The sequence below is a fragment of the Onychomys torridus genome, chromosome 13, assembly GCF_903995425.1.
Source record: "Onychomys torridus chromosome 13, mOncTor1.1, whole genome shotgun sequence".
NCBI classification, from domain to species: Eukaryota; Metazoa; Chordata; class Mammalia; order Rodentia; family Cricetidae; genus Onychomys; species Onychomys torridus.
In genome coordinates this window covers 72,597,247-72,620,174 of record NC_050455.1, presented here as the reverse complement: position 1 = coordinate 72,620,174, position 22,928 = coordinate 72,597,247, and the positions used below count along the sequence as shown (strand labels likewise).

General features: G+C 37.5%; 1 protein-coding gene across 1 annotated transcript in view; it reads left to right on the top strand.

The window, feature by feature from the left end:
* The window catches only part of Znf407 (zinc finger protein 407), a 410,446-nt gene that overhangs the window by 237,906 nt on the left and 149,612 nt on the right, over window positions 1-22,928 (top strand). The window contains exons 5-6 of the mRNA XM_036204673.1: window positions 18,315-18,481; window positions 22,178-22,261. Of these exons, the coding sequence (XP_036060566.1) occupies window positions 18,315-18,481; window positions 22,178-22,261 (251 nt within the window). The remainder of the gene's footprint in view (window positions 1-18,314; window positions 18,482-22,177; window positions 22,262-22,928) is intronic.

The window sequence follows — 22,928 nt, the reverse complement described above, 5'->3', positions numbered from 1 at the left end:
CCACAGCTCCTGAAATGGGGTCCTGTCAGTTATTTTGATTCCTGGGTGGCAAGTGGGTAATATGGTCTGGAGAAGCACTTGGATGTTTATCAATCATTTGTTTAAAAAACAAATAGAATACATTGTTTTAAAACCCTCATCTAGATTCATGGGAGAAACAACTATCTGAGTCATTTTCCATATTGTTGTTGCTTGGTTATGTTGACTTCTATACTTCTATTTTTGGGTGAATGGCAAGTGCATTTTATGAGCCCTGCATTTGGAGTCATTAATTTCCTTTGTATTATTTTGTTTAACCAGTTCTTTCAGCCTTTTCTCCACTTCCTACTTTCTTTTTTTTTTTTTTTTTTTTTTTCAAATCAAAGGTCTAATGAAAAATTTTGGTTAAACATTCAGTTGTTGATGTTTTCTTTGGGTATAAAGAATTCCGGTCCACTTTTAAATGTGAAATAAACTTCCCCTAGGTACCACAGAGACGCCTGGCTTCCATTGGTTTTGGCTGTCTTTCTTTACCCTCCTTCCTGTTGTTTGCTCACGTTAGTGCAGTGTTCTTACATTGAGCGGATTTGGTCTGTGGGAAACACCTCCTCTATAGTAGCCTCCAAACTTGTCCTTGTGCTTTAGTAGAGTTTGATGGCATTCCCTTTGTAAGTTGTTCCCTGTAAACCAATGAAGCCTTTGAAAGACTAGGTACCGTGTTGACATCCTCTGCTGCTGTTTTCCTCTGGACCTTTTGCATTGTTGGTGACCACCAGTTCAGGAGACCCACAGGTTTTCAGTAGACATTGACTGTTGCCTCTGGTTTTGTCATTTTTCACTTCATTCCTCAATATGGATTTCCCACAGATCTTTCAAAGTTGGCAGGAAAGATAGGAAGTCAGAAAGGAAGACTCAGGTTTACAAAGGACTTCAAGTCATTGTGCATTTCTCCAGCGATGCCATTTTATCTTTTATATGAACAAGATATGTTATTAATGGACCTAGAGACTAAGTTATTTGTTATAGTAACTCTTGAACTGTTTAATAAGTACTCAAGTTGTGTAGTGGAGTTTTTATTGTGCTCCTTAGTAAACACTTATGAAGTGTGGTACATAATAAAATAAAAGCAGTAATATCAATATTTCTGAGGGATCCATCAGAGCTGACCTGCAACAACGTATTTCATCTGATTGCTATGAATGGTTTGAGAGATATAGCTGAAATTACTAGGAACAATATTGTGTCAGTGACTTCTGATTGTTTACCATTGTAGGTAGTCTCACCCTTTGTAACTTGCAAACCTATTGCTATGACTATGCCTTAGTGTCATGTCAAGAGACAAATGAAAAAGAAAAATGCTTTGTAGTGTTGGGCATTAGATACTTTAAGCTGAATGTTAACAGGGGCATCTGAGAGGGGATGGGAAAGAACCCATGAGTTTTAGATAAATTTGGTTTTGTTGTGTGCAAAGTTTAGGTATGTGTCTGACCAAAAAAAGATTATGTTAGATTAAGATGGATTTTGTAAGAAACCAGGTTGTAGTCAAAGAGAAAGTGTAGAATTGTATGACAGAACATTGTCCCAAGGATGTGACTGTTCATGTCAGTGTAGACTGACATTTGAATCTGCAAAAAGAAAAATTATTACTTCGAAATGTAGTCTCTCTGTGTGTACCCCTCTTCCACATCTGATTTTACATACAATGGAGATGGTCTCTGTGTTCTGTTTATCTTTGTGTTTCCCTGCAGACCCTCAGGTCTGCCTTTGAGGAAATGTTTAACAGGCAGTTGTTTACCTAAGTTATTAGTGGAGATACCTGGAATCTTTTCCATGCAGCAGTTTCCCAAAAGTGTGAGACCAATAAAAACAGGAAAGAAACTCGTTTCTTCCAGGTGGAATTAAGGTTTTCAAGTAATGTCTTTCTGTAACTGTTGTCTATTTTTTCTTCTTAAAAGCAGCTGTTAATCAGCCATGCCACCTTAAACATGTTTATTTGCATGAAAGTCAGGTGCTTGTATTTGCTGAGAAGAATGCAGTTATTAAGTAACTAAAATATCATCCAGCATAATTTGTAACTGGGCTTCCACTGAACTGCAGAGCTTCAAAGCTGTTATTACCACTATTACTGATGTTATCAGGGCTTAGTCAAAAAGTTGAATCTCTAACTTTTGGCAGGCTCATATTATTTATACAGATGGGTATTTTTACGAACAATCTTATTGCTGCTAAACAATGTTCTGAGCCATATTTCTGAGTCATAGATAGAGAGCAGTATGTTGACTCTATGAATTGTTTCATTGGTATACTGGAAGGGAGGCAAAGTGTTAATTAGTGGCAGTAAGTTTGTAAACATTCTCCGCTTTGATGTGACTGTATTCAATCTTGCTGTATCCTTTATGGGATTGCAGCTCCGGAAATAGTAATACTTGAATAGTTTTGTGGCCATATTTCCCTTTAATTTTACAAATAAAATCATTAGCTTAACTGACACCATTTTATCCCTGAATTGTTTTAATATATTGCTACAGATACATACCTATAAATATCCTAAAAGCTTTGCCCTTAAGGATGTGCTTATATCTATCATGTCCACTAGTTCTTATATGGCTGAGAATTCTGGGAATGGAAATGTTGATTGGACCTCCAGCAAGTACTCTGATGTTAATCAACCTAGTGTGCAAGACATAAAAGCTGATAGTCTGAAATTGCACTTTAAAATAAGACAGACTGTCAGTCTTTAGGAATGGTGGGGAATGGCCTGTTTATGTAATCAGATACTAAACCTGGGAGAAAGCTGTCACGCACACTTTGTTATGTAAGCAGCAGCCAACTGTGCTTTATCTGACAGACAGTGTGTAAATCTGTCCATGCAAAAATCCAAATGTTTAGTTTGCTCCTAGTTACTGTAATAATCTGCTTATTTCTGTCTGCACAGCAGTGACATCACTTGGCAGAATGTGCTACAGACAGAGGCGCAGATAAGGGTCTGCTTGTGTCAGTCAGCCATTCCTTGATTGGCAGGGAGATACAGAGGAATTTACTCAAGGTTTGCTTCAAGCTGAAGGAATAGACAGCATGTTCCTGGCAGGAATAGCCTTATTTAGCTTGGCTATCTTATATCTTGAGTAAATAAAAAGATTATATCATTTTTAATTATAGCTTCTAAGAATGAGTATACTATAATGTCAGTAAGCACTGACAATATATATCCCAAGGCAATATTTTATTTAAAATATTTGTTAGATATAGAATTTCATAGCTACAGCTATTTCATAGGCTTTTATATTTGTTATATGTTATGCTTTCTTTGTAATTATAATAAGTTCATTTTTTTAGTTCCTTATTGTGATTATGCATGACTTGATAATTGTGGATAACTATTCTTTATTTTAAATGTTATTCTTGAAATTAAATTTCTGTTTCAAATTCTGAACATATGTTTTTCAAGCCACTGAGATAAATATGAAGTTAGTGTTTTCATACATGCATTCAGTGACATGTACATGTTACTAGGTACTAATGTGAATATCATTTTCTTTTATGTGCAATGGCTAAGCAATAGTTAGTTTTATGAATTTTTAAAAAAATTCTGTAGGATTGTTTGGATTGTTTTATGTTATTATTAACCCAATTTTAACCTGATAATTAGTTTCTTTGTTAACAATAAGTAATGGTTGGAAATACTGTTGATTATTTTAAGCAAGCAAGAAACCCGGTTCCTCTGTGACCTTGTTTTAGGATTGATACTATGGAGCCTCTCCTGACCTCTCCAAGGGAGTGCTACCACTGGTAGGGTGGATGAGCTTATTATGGCTCTGTGGATGCCTGTGTGTTGATGCTGCTTCCCTGCCCTAACAGTGTCCACATGAGTTTGAGGTCTGCCAACTCTTCTCCTAAGAAGCTTGGCAACAGTGATAAAAATAAAGAAAACAATAATGTATTGAATCTAAAATGCTGCTATTAACCTTTTAACATAAATATATAATTGCATTTTGGCTATTTTGCTTACAAAATTATAGTTTTTATTTTTTCTAGTTACCTAAATTGAAAATAAACTTATGTAGCACTTTAGCATCATGTTGGTCTCCATATGATAACTTTTAATTGGTTTTGTCACTATCAAACTCAAAGTACTCAAATTTTCAAGTCAACAGCTTTGAAAACATTGTGCTACGATTAATATATAGATTATAAAGTTTTTCCTCTTTAGCTTGTTTTCTGTTGGTATTTCTTGTCCACAGTATTAATCCCTAGTGAAATCTATTCTAAAAGTTAACATTTGGTTAGAGACTTTTCTACCCAGTAATTAAGATGTACTATTATTTTTGCTTTTGTTGCTCCCCAGAGGAAACCTTCATAATCATCTTTTACCTGGGCTTTCATTGACCATTCTGCTTCCACCTCTTCTGATTCTAAGACGTATATGTTGTGTTCCTTAGTACTTCATATCATCTTGGTTTTGAAGAACAACACATGGCAATGATTACGAACTTACTTGCTATACAAAATATAGAAATTTCTGGAGGTATACAACACAAGTTCCAATTACCCTTTCAGGTAGTTTGCAGAAATTCTGGCAAGTGTCTCTTTGTCTCACTGTTTTTAGATCTAGTCTCTTAGCAAGTTTTTGTGAATGCCCTCATATAAACTGCAGAGGTTTTCATTCCACCCTTATGTTTTCACTGTGTTGCCATCATCACCCTTCTTTGTCCAGGTGCTAATACTGATTTCATGTTAAATTTTTTTTAATGTTTGCTTGTTTGTTTGTTTGTTTGTTTATTTATTTATTATGTATATACTGTTCTGCCTGCATATTTGCCTGCACACCAGAAGAGGGCACCAGATCTCATTATGGATGGTTGTGAGCCACCATGTGGTTGCTGGGAGTTGAACTCAGGACCTCTGGAAGAGCAGCCAGTGCTCTTAACCTCTGAGCCATCTTTCTAACCCTTATGTTAAAATTAAAACAACCTCCCAACAGTTCATATTGTTACCTTCTTTGTAATTAAATATTTTTGAGGTGAGAGGATTAAGGTTCAAGAAATTACCATTTCTTAGGTAACAGCTCCTCTGGCAGCTTGTCTCTTTCTCGCCATTTTTTTGAGAATTTCTGGTTTAGTGACTGACTGCCTAGTTTGGGGGATTGATCTAGTGGTATTATTTAATAATACCTTCTCATATCTACACTAATTTTTAGAATTTGGGTATAAGATGTTATAGGTATAGATGTTTAGGGGAGCTCACCCAGGCCTCACATCTGCTAGGTTTGTGCTAGCCCACGAGGCACACCCATTTTTTATGTTTTATTTTGGCTTGTTTACTTTCCCTCTTTAGCAAATTGAAGAATGGAGATCTTCACCTTTCTTTATCTAGATTTAACATCTTTTTGATACAAAAAAGACTCTCTCTCTCTCTCTCTCTCTCTCTCTCTCTCTCTCTCTCTCTGTGTGTGTGTGTGTGTGTGTGTGTGTGTGTGTGTGTGTGTGTGTGTGTGTGTATTCCCCAAGAGTAGTTTATTCTTACCAGTCTTGAATTTTGGAGTTTTGTTTGTGCCCTGCCAGTGTTTTGAATGATTTTTTTTCTGCTATTGGAAATTCCAATGGTAGAGTTTCATTGTTGGATTATATTTTAGTGTTAATTTATTCCAACCTCACTGATCAAAGTGGAAATTAAGGCCAAGAGAGCAATCAAGTCACCAAAGACACACATCATAGTTGGATTCACAGTGGAATCTGATGTTCTTCTCTGATAGATCTTCATTACAACAACTTAATTTTCAGTTTTAAATATAACCATGAATGCCATTCTTTTGAATACTTTACATCATATTTTGAGTCTTTAATACATAAAATTACTAAGTTGTTTTGGTTTCCTAACCAATGTTTAGGTATAGGGACCTAAAAGGGATCGAACATTAAAATCAATGCAGATGAACTGGAACTGTTAAGACTCTTTCAGATAATGCATATATCTGGTGATGTATAAATGTGAAAGTCAATATTTAAAAGACAGGATTGTATCAATTTTAAGAGTCAGCAAGGGTCACAGTAAGATGAGAATATCTTTGTGTGTACTGTAGATAATAAGACATAAAAACAAAGGTAGTGTGCTTTCATGTGAGCTTGTCCAGTGTCTTAGAGCCTGGTGATAATCTTCCTATGGCTGAGCACTGAAGGCCACTGATCCTCCAAGATCCTGTGCTTATTCCAAATGTGCAGATTCTCATTTTTGTGAATAGCTTCTGGAGCCTGGCTGTCAGTTTTACCAGACACAGAAGAGTCCCCACCTTCTCTGATGACTCGAATTCCCATTGCGCCTTGCTGGAGTGCTCAGCCTCTGCTAATGCCTGGAGCTAGGTACATGACCTTGCCATAGAGGTCTGACCCTCTGGCCACTCTCATGGCTCTTCCTACCCTACTTGGGGCTAAAGAATTGTTATTCCTATGTCAAATAATTTCTCAGACTTTCAAATTATTTCAGTCACAAAAACCATAAAGCCCAAACTTCACAGCTGTTTGATTTTCTGCTTTATTCTTTCCCTGTCTTTACTTGAAAAACTTGACTTTTGTGAGTTTCATTTTGAAGCCTTCAGTTACATTCTTCTTTTAGTTTTCCACCATTCTACTTCTGCCTAGCACAAACACATTTTGTCACGTGTGTCCTTCCAGTTGGCTTTGCGTGTGCACTCAATTATATTGGATCAAAATTTAATTTAATATTTTGAATGCTGGAAGGCATACAATAAATGATAGTGTTATTCCTCATTGTCTTTTGTTTGAGGTGTTGAAGATTTGAAAAATTAGTATAAGTGATCTATATGCAATATTTATGGATGCCTATATAAATTTATCTTTCACAATCACTTAGATTATATGAGAAATAGGCAAATATTGCAAATCTATTTTGTGAAAAAAATACACAACTCTTGACATCCAGTTTTGAAAACAAAAATACTCTTTTGTAGTGAAAGGAAATTAAATTAATATGCAGTTGATTTAATCTCCTTTCAAGAGATTTTCCTCATTCACACATTCCTCATAGGCATATGTCCACATATATATGCATTCTCTAGAGTTTACACTAAATTATATCATACCATTGTCAATGGATCCTGTATTGAAATTGTTATAGAACATGTTAGATAAGTTAAAAGCTATTTTTCCTCAGTTGGACAATAATAACCTTACAGTTCCCCAAACTTGGTTTTCATGTTGATCGAATATTTGTGTTACTCTTAAATTTATGATTTAGAAGAGAACAAATCAAATCTCTACCATATGGTCTTTTGTTATGTATGTCAAATGTATATGTCAGAAAATTAAGATTTTAAGCAGGCAGTGTCACATAGTGGTTGGTGTAGTTGCTCCACTGAATTTGTACCAGAGTTAAATCCTGTCTTCATCATGTCCCAGGGTAGTCACTCTAAGTGGGCTGAAACTGCTGCTTGTTGCTCTAACGTCTCAGAAAGGGTCAATTTTGTGCTGAGCCCTGAGGTTACTGGAGAGTCCATCTCAACCCTTCTAGCCAGTCTGTCTTTGAACTCATCAGACTAGCAGGCCAGGATGATGACAAAGTCATAGACAATGAAACACCCAAGACAGGGAGATACTTTTCCTACCTTTAGCAAAGCTCATGGTCATTGTAAAAGAGGCCAGTTTTTTTCTAAATTTGTCCAGTGTATTCAGATTTACAAAAAATTTTTTATTCAGCTGGATGATGGTGGCACATGCCTTTAATCTCAACACTTTGGAGCTAGAGGCAGGCAGATCTCTTGAGTCTGAGGCCAGCCTAATCTACAGAGTGAGTTCCAGGACAGCCAGGGGTACTCAGAAAAAAAACAAATATTAATAATAATGATAATAATAATAATAATAATAATAATAGATTGGTTGACATAAATTACACTTTTGCAGTCTGTGATAGTATCTGGGATGCACAGGCCCAGAGCAGGTTCTAGTTATTACAGGAGTACTTTTGAGGGGTAGGAGTACTTGTGCAAGCATGCTTTGTTTTTAGAAATGTTATTTTCATGCCTGAAAGATTTTCTGCTGTAGTATTATTATACTGATTCTTACAGGAAGTCATAATTTAATAAACAGTGAGGGCTATTGTCTTTTTTAACTCATGTATTCAGATCAGAGAATTAGATATACTGATGTATTTAATGACTCTAGAAGGCTATTATAGTAAAAAAAATTTAAACTTATATGCTATGAATATAACTCAAACCATTCATGATCATCTATGCTGTCTATGGCCTACTCAAAAATCCAGTACTACTTTCTAAGTACCCAATACTTCATCTTTGGTAAGTTGAATCTGGCAATGGTTATTGATGAAATTGTGGCTTTCTTATAGTGTAGAATAGGCAGTTCTTAGATTTGGTATTTATAAGACACAAAGGATCTAGACTATGAGCTAAATGAAGAGCTGTCCTATGGCTGCAGTTATATAATTATCACTTGAACTCATACCAAGAAACAGATCCATAGGGTCCTCTTGAGGCACCAGGAAGCTATCTCAGGAGTTTTCACTGAACCTTACATAAACTGTTTTCCAGGACCACAGTTATCACTCCCCCAGGGATTTCTGAACCTGTCGCTTTGCAAGTAACTGAATTGTGTTATTTAGAAGATGTGATTGGGTTATCATTAGCAAATGGCAGTTGGCATCATTTGTAGACCTAACGTGGATGAAGTATTAGACAAACATTTTTTTTAATGTACAATTTCGGCAGTGTAGGGTTAGGGCTGTACAGCAAGCTTTACAGGTGTTTACAGAATGGTGTTTAAGCTAGGACACTTGTTGACAGCATTTACTAATATACTGAATCAAATTAAAAAATTAAATTGTTAAAGAAAATTGCATTTCCAGATTTGATTTTGTTGTTGACTGTTTTGAAAACTCATGCTTTTCTCCTGTCTATGTCTGTTCTTGAGCATACTGTAAAGTCTGTTTTATCTAATGCAATTGCTTGCTATGTTAAGATAGTGTCGTCAAGCTGGAGTTGGCTGAGCATGCTTTAATCCAAGTAGCCTCTAAGCTGAGGCAGTAGAATTCTAGATTTAAAGCTATCTATGTAACACAATGAGACTATCTTAACAAACAAACAAAATGTCATCATGAACATTTTTCATTAAGATTCAAATGACCCGGTTCTCAGCACTCAACACATTGATAATATATAATGGGACATAGCCAATGGCACTGTGGTCTTTGCCATTAAGTCCACAGCATGTAGAAGTTGTTCATTACATAACCAAATGGATAAGTTAGTCCAGCCTAATTCTCAGAGAGGTCATTCTTTGGTAAGTTTTGTCCCTGATACTCACCTGTGTACACTGCATCATATGTATTCTGTGTGATGATTGAGATCTGTATAGGACAAAGCCACATTCAATTCCTTGGAAAATCATAATCACAACTGTAAAAGGCAAATGCAGAAAAATTCAAGAAATAAAAGAAGAAAATGATTGATAATTAGTGATGTTAATATCAAAGCCAAACTCCAAAAGTGGTCCTCACAACCATTTAAGTCTGACTTGTGCATGATAGAGTTGTATTTCTACCGTGGTCCGCAGGGACACTCTCCAAGCTCAGGCATGTCACCTCACTGCTTCTTCTCAACACTGACTCTCAGATTGTCATCGTTACTGTTTATGTTAGAGCACTGGGTTCTTCTGTTTCAGACTTAGCTCAAAGCCACCTCAATCCACAAAAACCTTCCTACTATTTTTATTCTTTGATACCTTTTCTAAACATCTTTTAAAACTTTCTCACAAAGTCCCTCATAGTATATTGGTTTGTTTTTTAAATATTTTCCTGACTTCAGTATTAATCACTGCACATATAGGCTCCTTTGGTGACTGTACATGTCTTTCTTTTCTTTCTAGATGTATACATAGCATGGGTTACTTCTAGATATATAGTAAGTCTTAATGTGTGCTCTTCTGTTGGTTGTTCGTGGATACTAATTGAAGATTTTTACGAATGTATCCCCAGTGGCGAGGCATTAAAAATTGGTCAACTAAGCATTTAGGATAAATGTATAAATACGGATCAGAATTAATTTATCATTTTAGCTCAAATTATGTATACCATTAGAAGCATATCATATATTTTCAAGTGTTTATCTTTGATTCAATATTTGTGACTGTGGTTTAAACTTCTTTACATAAATCCAATAATTTCATAGCTAAGCTGAAGCCAGAAAGTTTCAGTGTGTCCAAACTAGAGAATAGTGCCACTCCAATGCATGTTTTCTTGTCTAGGACCTGACCGTTAGGTAAAAGTGCTTGCACTTCTCACCTCTTGTGACTATGATACAGTTTGAAGAGGTGGCTTTGGAGAAGCTAGAGCAGTCCAGGCTGGAGTTCACATATACTACCCTTTCTACCTGTTCTCATGTGCTCTTGTGACCCCTGAAAGGGCATATATTGGATCTTTCTGTTCCAGGACCACTGGTTTGGTGCTGTTTGACCTTATAGAGACTCAAAGTGAGCATTTTAGAGATGTAGTTGAGAGGATGTAGCCTTCCATCTAAGCCTGGTAGGCCAAGCACAGCTTGTAGGCCAGGCCAGGCCAGGTCAAGTTTTCTTTATTGGAAGCCAGCCACTTCTGTGTAGTTTGTAGTTATGTAGTTTCTTCTGCTGCCTTTGTGCTTTAGAGACAATGGTGAGTAGTGTCTCAAAGGTGTTCATGACCCCACAGTTCAAAATATTTAGTGTCTGGCCCCTCGCTGAATTTTTGACCTGAGCTACAGTGTCTGCTGAGTGTTGAAAAGAGAGCATGAGTATAATGGGGAAATCTCAGCTGAATGTTATTGTGATTGGGTTAGAGCAGAGTTTGTGGTCTCTTTGAAAGAAACTTCCACAGGAATAAAGGGGTTTGTTTTGGGTTTGTTTGTTTTTTTGAGACAGGGTTTCTCTGCATAGCTTTGCACCTTTCCTGGAACTCACTCTGTAATCCAGGCTGGCCTTGATCTCACAGAGATCCGCTTGCCTCCACCTCCCGAGTGCTGAGTGCTGGGATTAAAGGCGTGCGCCACCAACACCCGGTGAGTAAAGGTTTTGGAAGGATGAATTCAAATCCCTGTGCAGACAGTGGCTGAAATCTTTTGAGTATGGTCCCTAGAAAGATGTTTTCTGTCAGTTGGTAGTGTCAGAGGGAGCGTAGGGTGTGACTGCTTATAACTCCTCCTACAAGTGATTTTAACGAAAATCACTGGAATTAAATGAAAAGGAAAAAACAAAAAGCATTTTCACTTTTTAAAACATGACTGATATACTCAGAAGTTTAAAATGAGGCACCTGCATGGGTGAGATTAAATATCTTTTCCAACTAGTTAATAAGGATCTAGTCTGTTAATTAGTCTAATTATCACCTGTTCGTGGCAAAATTGCATTGAAAACTCTTGCCTTAAGTAGTAGGCTCACTGATGAACTGTCTAAAAGCCCTCATGGGAGGTTTTCCAGCTCTAACTGGAAGCCACACTGGAGGCTTCAGAGCTGAATTTAGTAATGGAGACCTTCCTGCTCATAGGTTTTTAGGGCTTCTTGATCTAAATTATGCTCATTTGTGTGTGTGTGTGTGTGTGTGTGTGTGTGTGTGTGTGTGTGTGTGCGCGCGCGCGCGTGCAGTAGGAAACGCTCAAAATCCAGCCTAATTTGGTAATCTAGATATTTATATTGTATTGAACACATTTTGTTTTATTCACCAGGACCTATGCACCTTCAGATATCTGAAGGGAGATGCCAACCATGACCTCGGCTCTCAGTAAAGTCATTGTAAATTAGCTCTCAGTGTGTCTTTTTAATTATTCAGTTAGGCACACTAGTAATAATTGCATTTTCTATGTAATTCAAAGTTGAACATTTTATTCAAGGCTTACCTAGAACTTTGAAAGTCAAAGATGAAAGACAACCAGGTACCACTGAAAACAAATGAAGTATTTATTGTATCTTTTAAATTTCATAGTAATAGTGCATAGTGTTTAAATGCAGTTGTTTCTGCTGCTCCTCTTCCTTCTCCTTTCTCTTCCTTCTCTTCCTCCTGTTCCCTTTCCTCTTTTTCTGCTTTATTCTTTCTCCTCTTTCTTCTTTTTTTCCTGCTCATTTTCTACTCCCATCTTTGTTTTTCCAACTCAGTTGTTGTCTGTGCCAAAACCATTAGTGTTCACAATGGTAGTGTTTTTAGATAGTGACTTTGTTACACAGAATTCCCTGCACTTCCTCACTTTGTTTTCCTGTCCTCTGGGGCACATTCTCAGTGTGAGATGCTGATGTGGCTTCACTGCAGTGGTTGGTTGTCTGTATTTGCTTGTGTCTTTATGAGCTGCTTTGTTCAGGAAAGGAGTGATCACTCCCTGCTCTGCAGAAATTTACATGGTAACCCTACTGGGCAAAGACTTCATCATGTTCATTTCATCTCTCAGTATGTCATTATATCATTATTAAATTATGGTCATTAAAAAGGAGCCTTTTATTCCAAAGGAACTGCCTGTGCTTTGGTAGTATTTGGATAACTTAGAAATTGTTGAAATATTTATTTGCTCATTAGGCTATTTTCCTAGGACTCTAATCTTTTATTGTTTTATAGTTCTGTCTTGTGTTTCTTTATAAAGAAGAGTGTTGCTTGTTAGTTGAATTTGAGTATTTCTACTTCTAGGATGATTTTGAGTAAACACTTTATCACAGTTTTGAAGGATAGTGACTGAATAGTTTTTATTACACTGGAATTTAGCTTACTCTTCTTTAAACTCAGATGTATCTCACCCAATCTTCCTTTCTCTTCTGTTTCTAGTAAATGTGTTTGTAGTATTTGTTAATTTGACTGGATTGCAACAAGGTGTCATGTAGAGGAAATAAGAATTATTGTTTGGTTGTTTTATTAAATGCTCAATGTAAATTGTAAAAAAATTTCAAGTACAGGACATACTTTGGAAGATGCTACTGTCCTCTGTTTACTACAGATTCCTTTCTTTTGATAAACAACAAGAGTTAGATATATAGTTGTGTTCTACCACCTTCTTATTCCTTCCTTTCTCCATGCCAGCAAGAAGCAGTGTCAAATTAGTGTGTCATACACATTTCTGTTTCATTTGTAAAATTTTATGTAAATGGTGCAACTTTTATTTTAATTTTTAAAAAATAATTTGAGTATGAGTGTTTTGCCAGCAACATACGTGTGTGTGTGTGTGTGTGTGTGTGTGTGTGTGTGTGTGTGTGTGTGTTTGTGTGTGAACCATATGTGAGCCTGGTGCTTCTGTAGGTCAGACAAAGTCATCAGATCCCCTGGAGCTGCAGTTAGGGATTTTTGTGAACCACCATGTTGGTCCTGGAAACTGAACCCAAGTTCTCTGCAAGAGTGGCAAATGCTCTTAATCACTGAGCCCTACTTCTGGCATCTCTAACTTGTTCTTCTTGTAGGTGTACCATTGAGATTTAAAACCTATGTTGATAAGTATGGCCAAAGTTTATTTATTTTCATAGCATAATGATAGTCCATTTTATTGTTAAACCTAACCCTCTCCTTAAGGCCGTTAAAACCTGAATAGAGGAATTTTTTAATATAACTTTATGTATACAAGTATGTCTCAATGGTATATTCCTGACCAGATTCTCCATTATAAAATTAGCGTTAGAACAAGCTCAGTATTAAATTAAGCACTGCTCAAGCATTGCAAGATTATCATGAGCGGAACAGATTCAAAACATCAGAAAAAAATAACAATGGTCTTCTTATCTGTTTTTTTGTGGGGGAGGGGAGGAAGGGAGGTTCAAGACAGGGTTTCTTTGTGTAGCCCTGGCTGTCCTGGAACTCATTCAGTAGACTAGGCTGGCCTCGAACTCCTGAGTGCTGGGATTAAAGGAGTGTGCCACCACCGCCAGGCCTCTTATCTATTTTATAATGTCGGGTAATAAAGTTGGCTTTTCAAGACACTTTTATCTTCATTTAGAAATGGGATGTATATATACGTTTTTATTAAGTTTCTAATAAGCAAAATCTACTTGCCTAGAATTTAAATTTTTAATAGCATTTAAAATTTTAATCTGAAGAAAATAAATCTAAAATTCCTTTTAGAATTGACTCTAGTAATTTGGAAAGTTATAGAAGTAATTCAAAGTTCAAATTTGGTTTTTGATTGTGGTGGGTATTATGTTCCCTGAAATATTGTGTGTTCCCCAAAATAAACATATCTGGGGTCAGAGAACAGACAGCCACTAGAACAAAGCCAGAAATGGTGGCTAGAAAATGGGAAGAGTAAGCCATAACAGAAGTTGGTCGGTGGTGGTACACGCCTTTAATCCCAGCACTTGGGAGGCAGAGCCAAGCGGATCTCTGAGTTCAAGGCCACTTTAGAAACAGCTAAGCATGGTGACCCACGCCTTTAATCCCAGGGAGTGGGGGCAGAAAGAGAAAGGTATATAAGGCGTGAGGACCAGAAACTAAATGAGTAAAGCATGTAGTTAGTTAAGCATTTTCCTGGATAAGCATTCAGGTTTTGGAGCAGCACAGTTCAGCTGAGATCCAATGAGATGAGGACACAGAAGCTTGCAGTCTGAGGAAACAAGACCAGCTGAGGGACTGGTGAGGTGAGGAAACTGTAGCTTGTTCTGCTTCTCTGATCTTCCAGCATTCACCCCAATAACTGGCCTTGGGTTTGATTGTATTAATAAGAACTTTTAAGATTCCTGCTACATTTGATACAACATTTCTCCTGTTTAGCCATTCAAAACCAAGCAAATGCTCAAAAATTGCATAAGGTGAAAACACATGTAAAAGGTTAGTCATATAACACATTTAAGCTCACACTATTCTTTAACTTTGTACAAGATGCATCCCAATGAAAAATTTAGTTTTTATTCAATAGCTGATAATGAGATTAGTTAGTATTCCCTGTTCAGTTGTAGTGTTGAAGTGTAGACTTTCTTCTTGGTTCAGTTAACACAAATCACACAAGTAGAAACCATTGAAAGAGGTCTATACCAACCCCTTCTCTTTGCTGTGCTCTCTTGATGTAGCAGATAGGACCAGAGCCTTCCCTCTATTTTAGCAGGGGAGCTAAGGGAATGTCACACACAGTGCTGAGTAGTGCACAGGCCTCTAGCTGTGCCAGAACACTAGAAAAACGTTTAGGAACCCCTATTCCATTTCAGAATCATTGTAAGTTTGTACCAATGAACCCTTAATGGACTTTCAGTTCACTGTTACCCACTAGGGCAAGAGCTTAATTGCAGATAGTTTTAACATCATAGATTTCTCATCTAAGACCTTCAGAGTGCAGATGTATGTTTTCACAGGGATTGCTAAAGGCAATACATTTCAAGTCTGTTTGAATTGACTTCCCTTAGAACTCCCAGGTCATTCCCGCATTGTCTTTCCACCTGGAGAGGGTGAAGCAGATCCAGTCCCCTTGTCTCCTGTACTGCTTCTTTCCTGTTGGAACCTGTGTGTGAGGACCAGTTACTCACCTTTTTATCCATCTTCCTATTGACTGCCTCAGTACTGTATCTCCCCCGTAAGCCCACATAGCAAAGCATCCATGCCTCATTCAACCCTTTCCAAGTCACTGGGCTTTGACTTCGATCTGGTGTGTGGAGGGATTTGGATGACAGTGGGCTATGTGTGTGTTGTACCTCTGTGTGCCTTCAGGGCTCTGTCCCAGTTGAGAAGTTTTCCCCTGCACTTCCTGTTGCTGGCATTCTCCCTCAGGTATCTCTGTTTCCAGCTTTCTGAGTGACACGCCCCTGGGATTGGCCCTATCATTTGCTAGTTGTTGTTGTTGTTGTTGTTGTTGTTGTTGTTGTTGTTGTTCTTCTTCTTCTTCTTCTTCTTCTTCTTCTTCTTCTTCTTCTTCTTCTTCTTCTTCTTCTTCTTCTTCTTCTTCTTTGGCTTTTTATATGGAGTTTACTTTTATGAATGGTTTTTCTCCCTTTTTAGTAGATTTTCTTGACACCCAAATCTTCCTCTTTTTCTGATTTCTCTGTACTCTCCAGAGCAGTGTTCATACAGTCTCAAGATGGCAGCTCTTTGTAAGAGGCTTCCTGAATACACCCTGTTGTCCTTTAGTTTCAGGTCTGTGCTGCAGAGCAGTTTCTGCTCTCCTGGATGTGCTTCCTGAGGGGTCTACAGAAAGCAAGGGTCCTTCAGAGGCCACCGTCTTCACTGACATTAGACTGACTTAAAACAAGTCATCCTCGAAAATTTGACACAATGTTCATGACATTCCAGGAGACAGCAGGCTTCCAAATAGATCTCAGTCTTTATAAGTGTAGCCTAGGCTGGCGATGCTTACATTCTTTCATTTGCCCAGTGACTGAACTTCCTTGTTTTCATAAAGAGGATTGTAGATGCACAGTTTCTAGAAAGTCCAGAGGAAGTTTTATTCCCCCACCCCTTTTTTTTAAAATCTGGCTTTTGTCCTTTCTGGACAGGCACTGAGCTTTAGTCTAACATTTTTATTATGTATGAATAATAGACAGTGCACATTGAGGTTGTGTAGATGTAATTTTGTTAAATGTACATCATGGTAGATTTAAAACTGAGGGATTTATTTTGTCATTCATAAAGTTGTAATACAGTCTGGAGAAACTATTTGTTAAAGATAGCATCTACTTAACCTCCTTATTTATTTCTTGTAAGAGAAGGTTAGTTCCACAATAAATACATGGAGAAATAAGTAGATAGGGGAATTTATCTTGGAAATAAGATCCCTGTCATGGTTTTGAAATGCTAAATGCATGAAGACCCGTCAAAGAGATATACGGACATGATATTTTTTGCAGTGCATTTCAAGGTATTTAGTTATATATGTCATTCTCTAGAACGAGTCAGCAATGATCAAATGATACAAGGATTTCAAAGTCAGCCGTGTGCGCTGGGCAGACGGTGCCTCCTCACATGTGTGATAGGGAGACATAAACTGACAGCTGGCTACTGATGAAGCACATCAGGTATGCTGTGCCGTTACTTAAAGATTTGGTATTATTTACTTATTTTACATCTGGAACATTACTTTGTATGTAGTAAAGAAAGCTGGTGATTTATAACTGGAATCCCAGAGTTTATGGAACTCCATTGATTTATTAAAGTAATCTGCATTTAACACCAAATTAGAAGACTGGCTTTTTATAGCTTAGGATTCTTTTCCTCTCCTAACAAAACTTAGGAATTGCTGAAAATCACGGCTAATGACTTTATGTGAAAGTATACATTTTTCTATGGCCCCATATTGATAATGTAAAACTTAGCCATTAGAATCTTATGTTTTTCTCCAGGCTGCTTGGATCTCTGTTGTCTCTTATGATGCTTATCAACTTTCTGCAATTGTATAATTTTAATTTTAACTTTTAAGAAAAATGTTCTCTTATTTGTTCATTATCCTGAATTAATTTGTTGAGCACTATTGTTCACAGAGATACTTAAGACACAATTGCATCAGAAATAGGAAGTAAATTTTAGTGATGAATTCATAACTGCAAGTGGAATGGGCAGAGCAGGTATGAACATGCTCATGGCTCTCAGTCTGTACCTCCAGGGTACTGGAAGATTTAAAACTGGAGTACAAATTTGAAATATTTTCTAAAAGAGATATTGATTTGATATTTTTAGATTTGTTTTTGTACAGAAGGTAATTGTATTTCTCTTTCTCAGTCTCATTTTAGAAAAATGTGATTGTAATGTTTAATTTTGTCGCTAAGTTCTCTGCAAGCCTGACTGTGCTTCACTTCTGAGATCAGAGGAGATGGAACATGTTTGGAGGAGTATGAATGCAGACTTATTTTTGTCAAAAGAAAACTTTTTTATGTGCTCATGTCAACAACCCAGAGGGACCTTTCAATCAGTAACCATTTCGTGGGGGGGATCTCCCTTTCACCCCCAGGAGCATGGTAATTCAGGGCTGCCTGTGGGGCCGCTCTCAGGAGTTGCTGTTCTAGCAGCCCAGCCGCCCTTCTGGCAGACAGCAGAGCTTGTCTGAGTGCTTGAGTATGGATAGCATTTCATTTAGCCTTTGCTCTGACAGCCCATGCCCTGGATAAGTGGTGTAGGCCTGTACAGGTGAAATCTATTCTCACTTTTGCCTCAGGGGTGACTGGACTGTAACAGAATTTTTCAAACCCGTTGGGCCCAACCGCAAAGCAGAGAATAAATGGCTGAAGTGCCAGGCCTCGACAGAAAAATCAATGCCTGGTTATACAGACATGACAGACCCAGGCTGCGGTTCCCTTTGCAGATGCTGTGTGCGCCACACTTGAGGGTTACCACACTGTATCTGGAGTCCTAGATGTGAGTGTGCAGGTCAGACTTACATTGTTTTTCTCTCCTTCCTGCAGGAAGTTTACATGCCACTTGTGTGATAGAAGCTTCACCGAGAAGTGGGCCTTGAACAACCACATGAAACTCCACACGGGAGAAAAGCCTTTTAAGTGCACCTGGCCTACATGTCACTACTCATTCCTCACAGCCTCGGCTATGAAAGACCACTACAGGACGCACACAGGTGTGCCCCATCCCTTCTCAATCAGGGACTGGGCCAAGGGAGGCCTGCTGGGCTTTAGGAACATGTGCTCATTTGAGTGGAAATGGTTTTCTTGATAGCACCCAGTGTTAAACTTGACTTCCTTGCAGAGATCATGGTAATTGTATTTGAAATTAAGGTAATGGGAATTGCACATGAAAATGTTTTTATTCTTTCATTTGCAGTTTTGGTCAGCATGTCTTTAATATGACAATTCAGTATGAGTTTTGTGTGTGTGCATGTGTTTAAGCAGCACAGCTTCAGAGCTGACAGCTCATTTCTAGTGTTTATGTTTACTCTTAGCTTCCGGATGCCACCCTCGTCACATTGGCACATTTTTTTTTTTAAGAGAACTGCTCTTCTATTTCATTGAAGATACAGTCTAAATTTCTAACTTTTAACCATACTGAATCTTAGTTTTAGGTACCATTTCCTACGTAGAAGGTATAGAGTATCTCTCTTCAGGAAAGAGTCATTCTTAAAACTCAGAGGCTTATCTGAATAGAATTATTAGGTGTCTTCAGAAAACTGTTTTTAAAAAGCTCAAATTCACATACAGTTTGCATGAACACATTAACAATAACCATGTGTAATATAACTTAGCCATCTGGAGGTTCTGTCTGTAGAGTATGGTTCTGAGGCTGCCCAGTTAGAACTGTTTGTTATTAACGCATATCCCATCATACCCTATGGTCAGGTGCTTAGTGCATGATAGGCTTTTCATAATCTTAGTACAATGGGCCCAATGTGATCTTCTGTTTGAGTATTCACCTCATGTCCCTACCTGGTACTATCAGCTATTCAGTAATTTTGTGGCCTTCTTTCTCTTTGCACTACTCAGAATATAGTCCCTGTAGGAAAAAATAATAAATTTTAATCAGCATTCAGAAATGTTCTTCTGATTGTGGTGAATCCTGTATTATTGTTAGAAATTATAGGTTGAAAGTTCTCCTGAAGCAGTTTGTGGGAAGCCCAGGCCCCCTTAGCTTCCTTGACAAGGGTGTTGACGATTTAAGGTCTCCAGCCTGCCCTGAGAGATCACTTATATCGAACAGCAGATGAAAAGCCAGTGCAGATGTAATTTATCGTCGGCGTTTCCTTCTAAAGAATAATTGTGGAGACTTGGCTGGATCAATACTATGGATTTTTGTTGTTAGGTCTTGTAGTCTGCACCATAATGAGAGATAGGGGACAGTGGCTGTTTTCTAATAGAAAATAAAGGATCGGTTCCATGTCTTTCTACGTTTGAATGCAAAATGGCACACTTGAAACTAATTCAAGTTGTTATTAAAAGAAGTCTTCCATTAAATCTCTGTTATCATTTAAATATGACATGTTAAAAGAACCCCCTTCTTGGTTGAGTAAAATATCTCATTGAGTTTTTCTTTAATTTCTTGTCTCAAAAAATACTCTTGGCCCACTGTTCAATAGTTAGCCCCCTCCACTCTCTTTAAAAAAAGAAAAAAAAGCAAGTAAAAATTGAATTTGAAAACAAGTCAAGCTACCAAGGTAAATATGACATTCAGTACATCTGAGACTACCACATTAGATAAACTCCTACACATGGAAAAATCAAGGTTACTAATGTTTCTAGAATCAAATCATCCAGAAAATGAATAATTTGGCCTTTTCATGTGTGTATACTGTAAATAGGAAAGAGAGTAGACCTTAACATGTGCAGCATGAACACATGTAGAGAATGTTAAATTCTGCTATTTTTCTCCTATATTTGTTAATATGTTTGTTTTGCAAAAAAGAAATAGGTCACAAAGATTTTGTAAATGGAATGATGGCAGCATGTTTGTCGAGAATGGGAGATGCTCACTCCTCATTAGGCATATCTACTCCCCTTCATAGCATGCATGTGCATGTGTGCACAGGGCACAAATACATGTCTACACTGTAGTCCTTATGCCCCTGTGCATGAGAAGAACAGCTGATTTCTGAAGTACATGCAAAAACTGGTGATGAGTAAATTGTAGAAAAGAGTTTTGCCTCCACATTTAAAAAAAAATGCTAATGTGCTGGGCAGTGGTGGTCCATGTCTTTAGTCCCAGCACTTGGGAGGCAGAGCCAGGCGGATCTCTGTGAGTTCGAGGCCAGCCTGGTCTACAGAGTGAGATCCATGACAGGCACCAAAACTGCCCAGAAAAACCCTGTCTTGAAAAAGAAAATGCTAATATTTAGAAACAAATTGGTTTTTTAGTTAAAAAAGGGCTAGTTCCATGTTATTTAATTGATATTATGGCTAGTTAAAAAGATTTATATTTTAAATTGATTAAATAATTAAATAAGTGATTACAATTAAACTTTATTCTTCACAGCCCATCTACTCTATTTTTCCTATATGGAAATAATGATATCAAGGAATTAAGTGTGACCCTCAAAGTAGGATAGTAAGGATAGCAAAAGCATTTTTTTATCTTTGTCTTTTGAATGATATTGACCGTCTGAACATCTCTTTGGAAATAAAATTGGACACGGTCTAAGGGCTTCTTCATGTCTTCTTTTAAGTTTGGAAACTGGAAACACTCTTAAGGGAAGCGCTGTTCTTTAATTGCTACAGTCATTTTTTTTTTTTTTTTGCTTTGTTATTTTAACCTTACAGACACCGTTATTGTTTGCAGATGCATTGCCAACTAAACTTGTTGTGAAACCCCAAAAATGCAATAAAGCAGGCCGATTATGGGGAACTTGTCATTTTAAAATTTGAGTGACTGAAGTCAATAAAGATGGATACAAATGACTTACTTTATTTCTGGAAAAGTCTTTTACAATTTGATTAACTTCTCCATTTTTATCCCGTTTTGCCCTTCATTGTGAGTCTTATGGGATGGATTGTCTTGCTGGCTAAATATACTACAGTATAATGACATGCAGTCCTTATAGACTCTGTATGTAGGTCAAGAGGTCAGTATGTGTAAAATGCTTTGCACACTTAGCAAGCCCACGTCTGCAAAGCGTGCCTTTGGTTCTGCACAAGTTTCCAGTCCAGAGCTTTCCCTGAAGATGAGGGATACCAATTTTTATAGATTTTTTTTTAACCAATCTCTAGACTTCTTTTTTATACCATAAAATTCAAGACACACGAACAGTGTTGAGGGTCTCCTGGTAGTAAGTAAGGTGAGTTCCATTTCCTGTGGATCCTCGTTCTGTTCAAAGAAACTGTTTAATTCAAATTATTAAGTGTAAGGTGATTAAGGAAGATCCTGATAGAATCAAGTAAAACCAATTCAGTGTTCTTAGGTTGTTAAAAAATTCAATATATTTTATTTAAGCAGAGTTATATATACTGTATATTAACTATTCCAAGCAATCTTTACTCAACTCAGAAAGGCCAGATGTATGGGAATTGTAAAAAATCAGGATATGCATAAAAACTGTTCAAGTGCATAAAGCAGCCCCATCTGGAAGACATCTACTAGAAATGAAGTTGTACAAAACCATTCCATTGATAATAAAGCTAATTTTTATGGGTCTGACAAGTATGTAATTATGTTCAGTGGTGCTTTTCAGATTTTATCACAGTCAATAAACCGCAGTGGTAATTTCATTCCCATTTGACATATTTACATGGAAACATTTGATTGGAGGAATTAGTAACCCTGAAAGGCTTGATAGATATGTTTTAATGATCTGTGACCTCCGCAGTCCCTCATCTGTTTATTGTTGCAACAGGCGAGAAGTCGTTTCTCTGTGACCTCTGCGGCTTTGCCGGTGGAACCCGGCACGCCCTCACCAAACACCGCCGGCAGCACACAGGTCAGTATTAAGTCTGCTTCTGGCTGCTCTCTGCAGACATGAGACAAGGTGTTAGATACCCAAGCACCATTGGCCTCACATTTTGCTCTCTTCTTTATTCCTGGTTTTTGCAAATGAAAACTTCTATAGTCCTCATGTACCTCACAAATACAGAGTGTATAAATGTTAGTCTCTTGTTATATGCTTAAAAAGTAGTCATCTGTATATTTAAGGCTCCAGATATCCTCATGAACTTTATCTTAATTGGATAAAAAAAATCAAGTGACCCAAGACCAGATATTCGAGGCTGTTTGATATCTTTCTGCAAAGCTCTGTCTTACCCTCCTGCCTGGGTCCTGGAGAGCCCATGTTGGGCTCTCTCTGTTCTCTCCCTATGTCATTCAGCCCTACCCATTGCCTACTTGTTTATATCCCTCTGTCTCTTTGCCTGCCTCCTCTACTTATCAATCAGCCTGCAAGTCCTTCTGATGGCGAGTCCATGCTGTAGCAGTTATTCTTGATGTTAAGAGAGAGTAACAGCAAAGATACAATGTGAGAAATAAATATCTATGTGGAGGATAGCCTATCCCATGATATTCACGTTTCATGATTCAGGAAAAGAAAGTGGTCTCACAAACAGTCATTCTGATAATTCTAAATAATATGTGTCTAGGGTAGTACTGTCTCA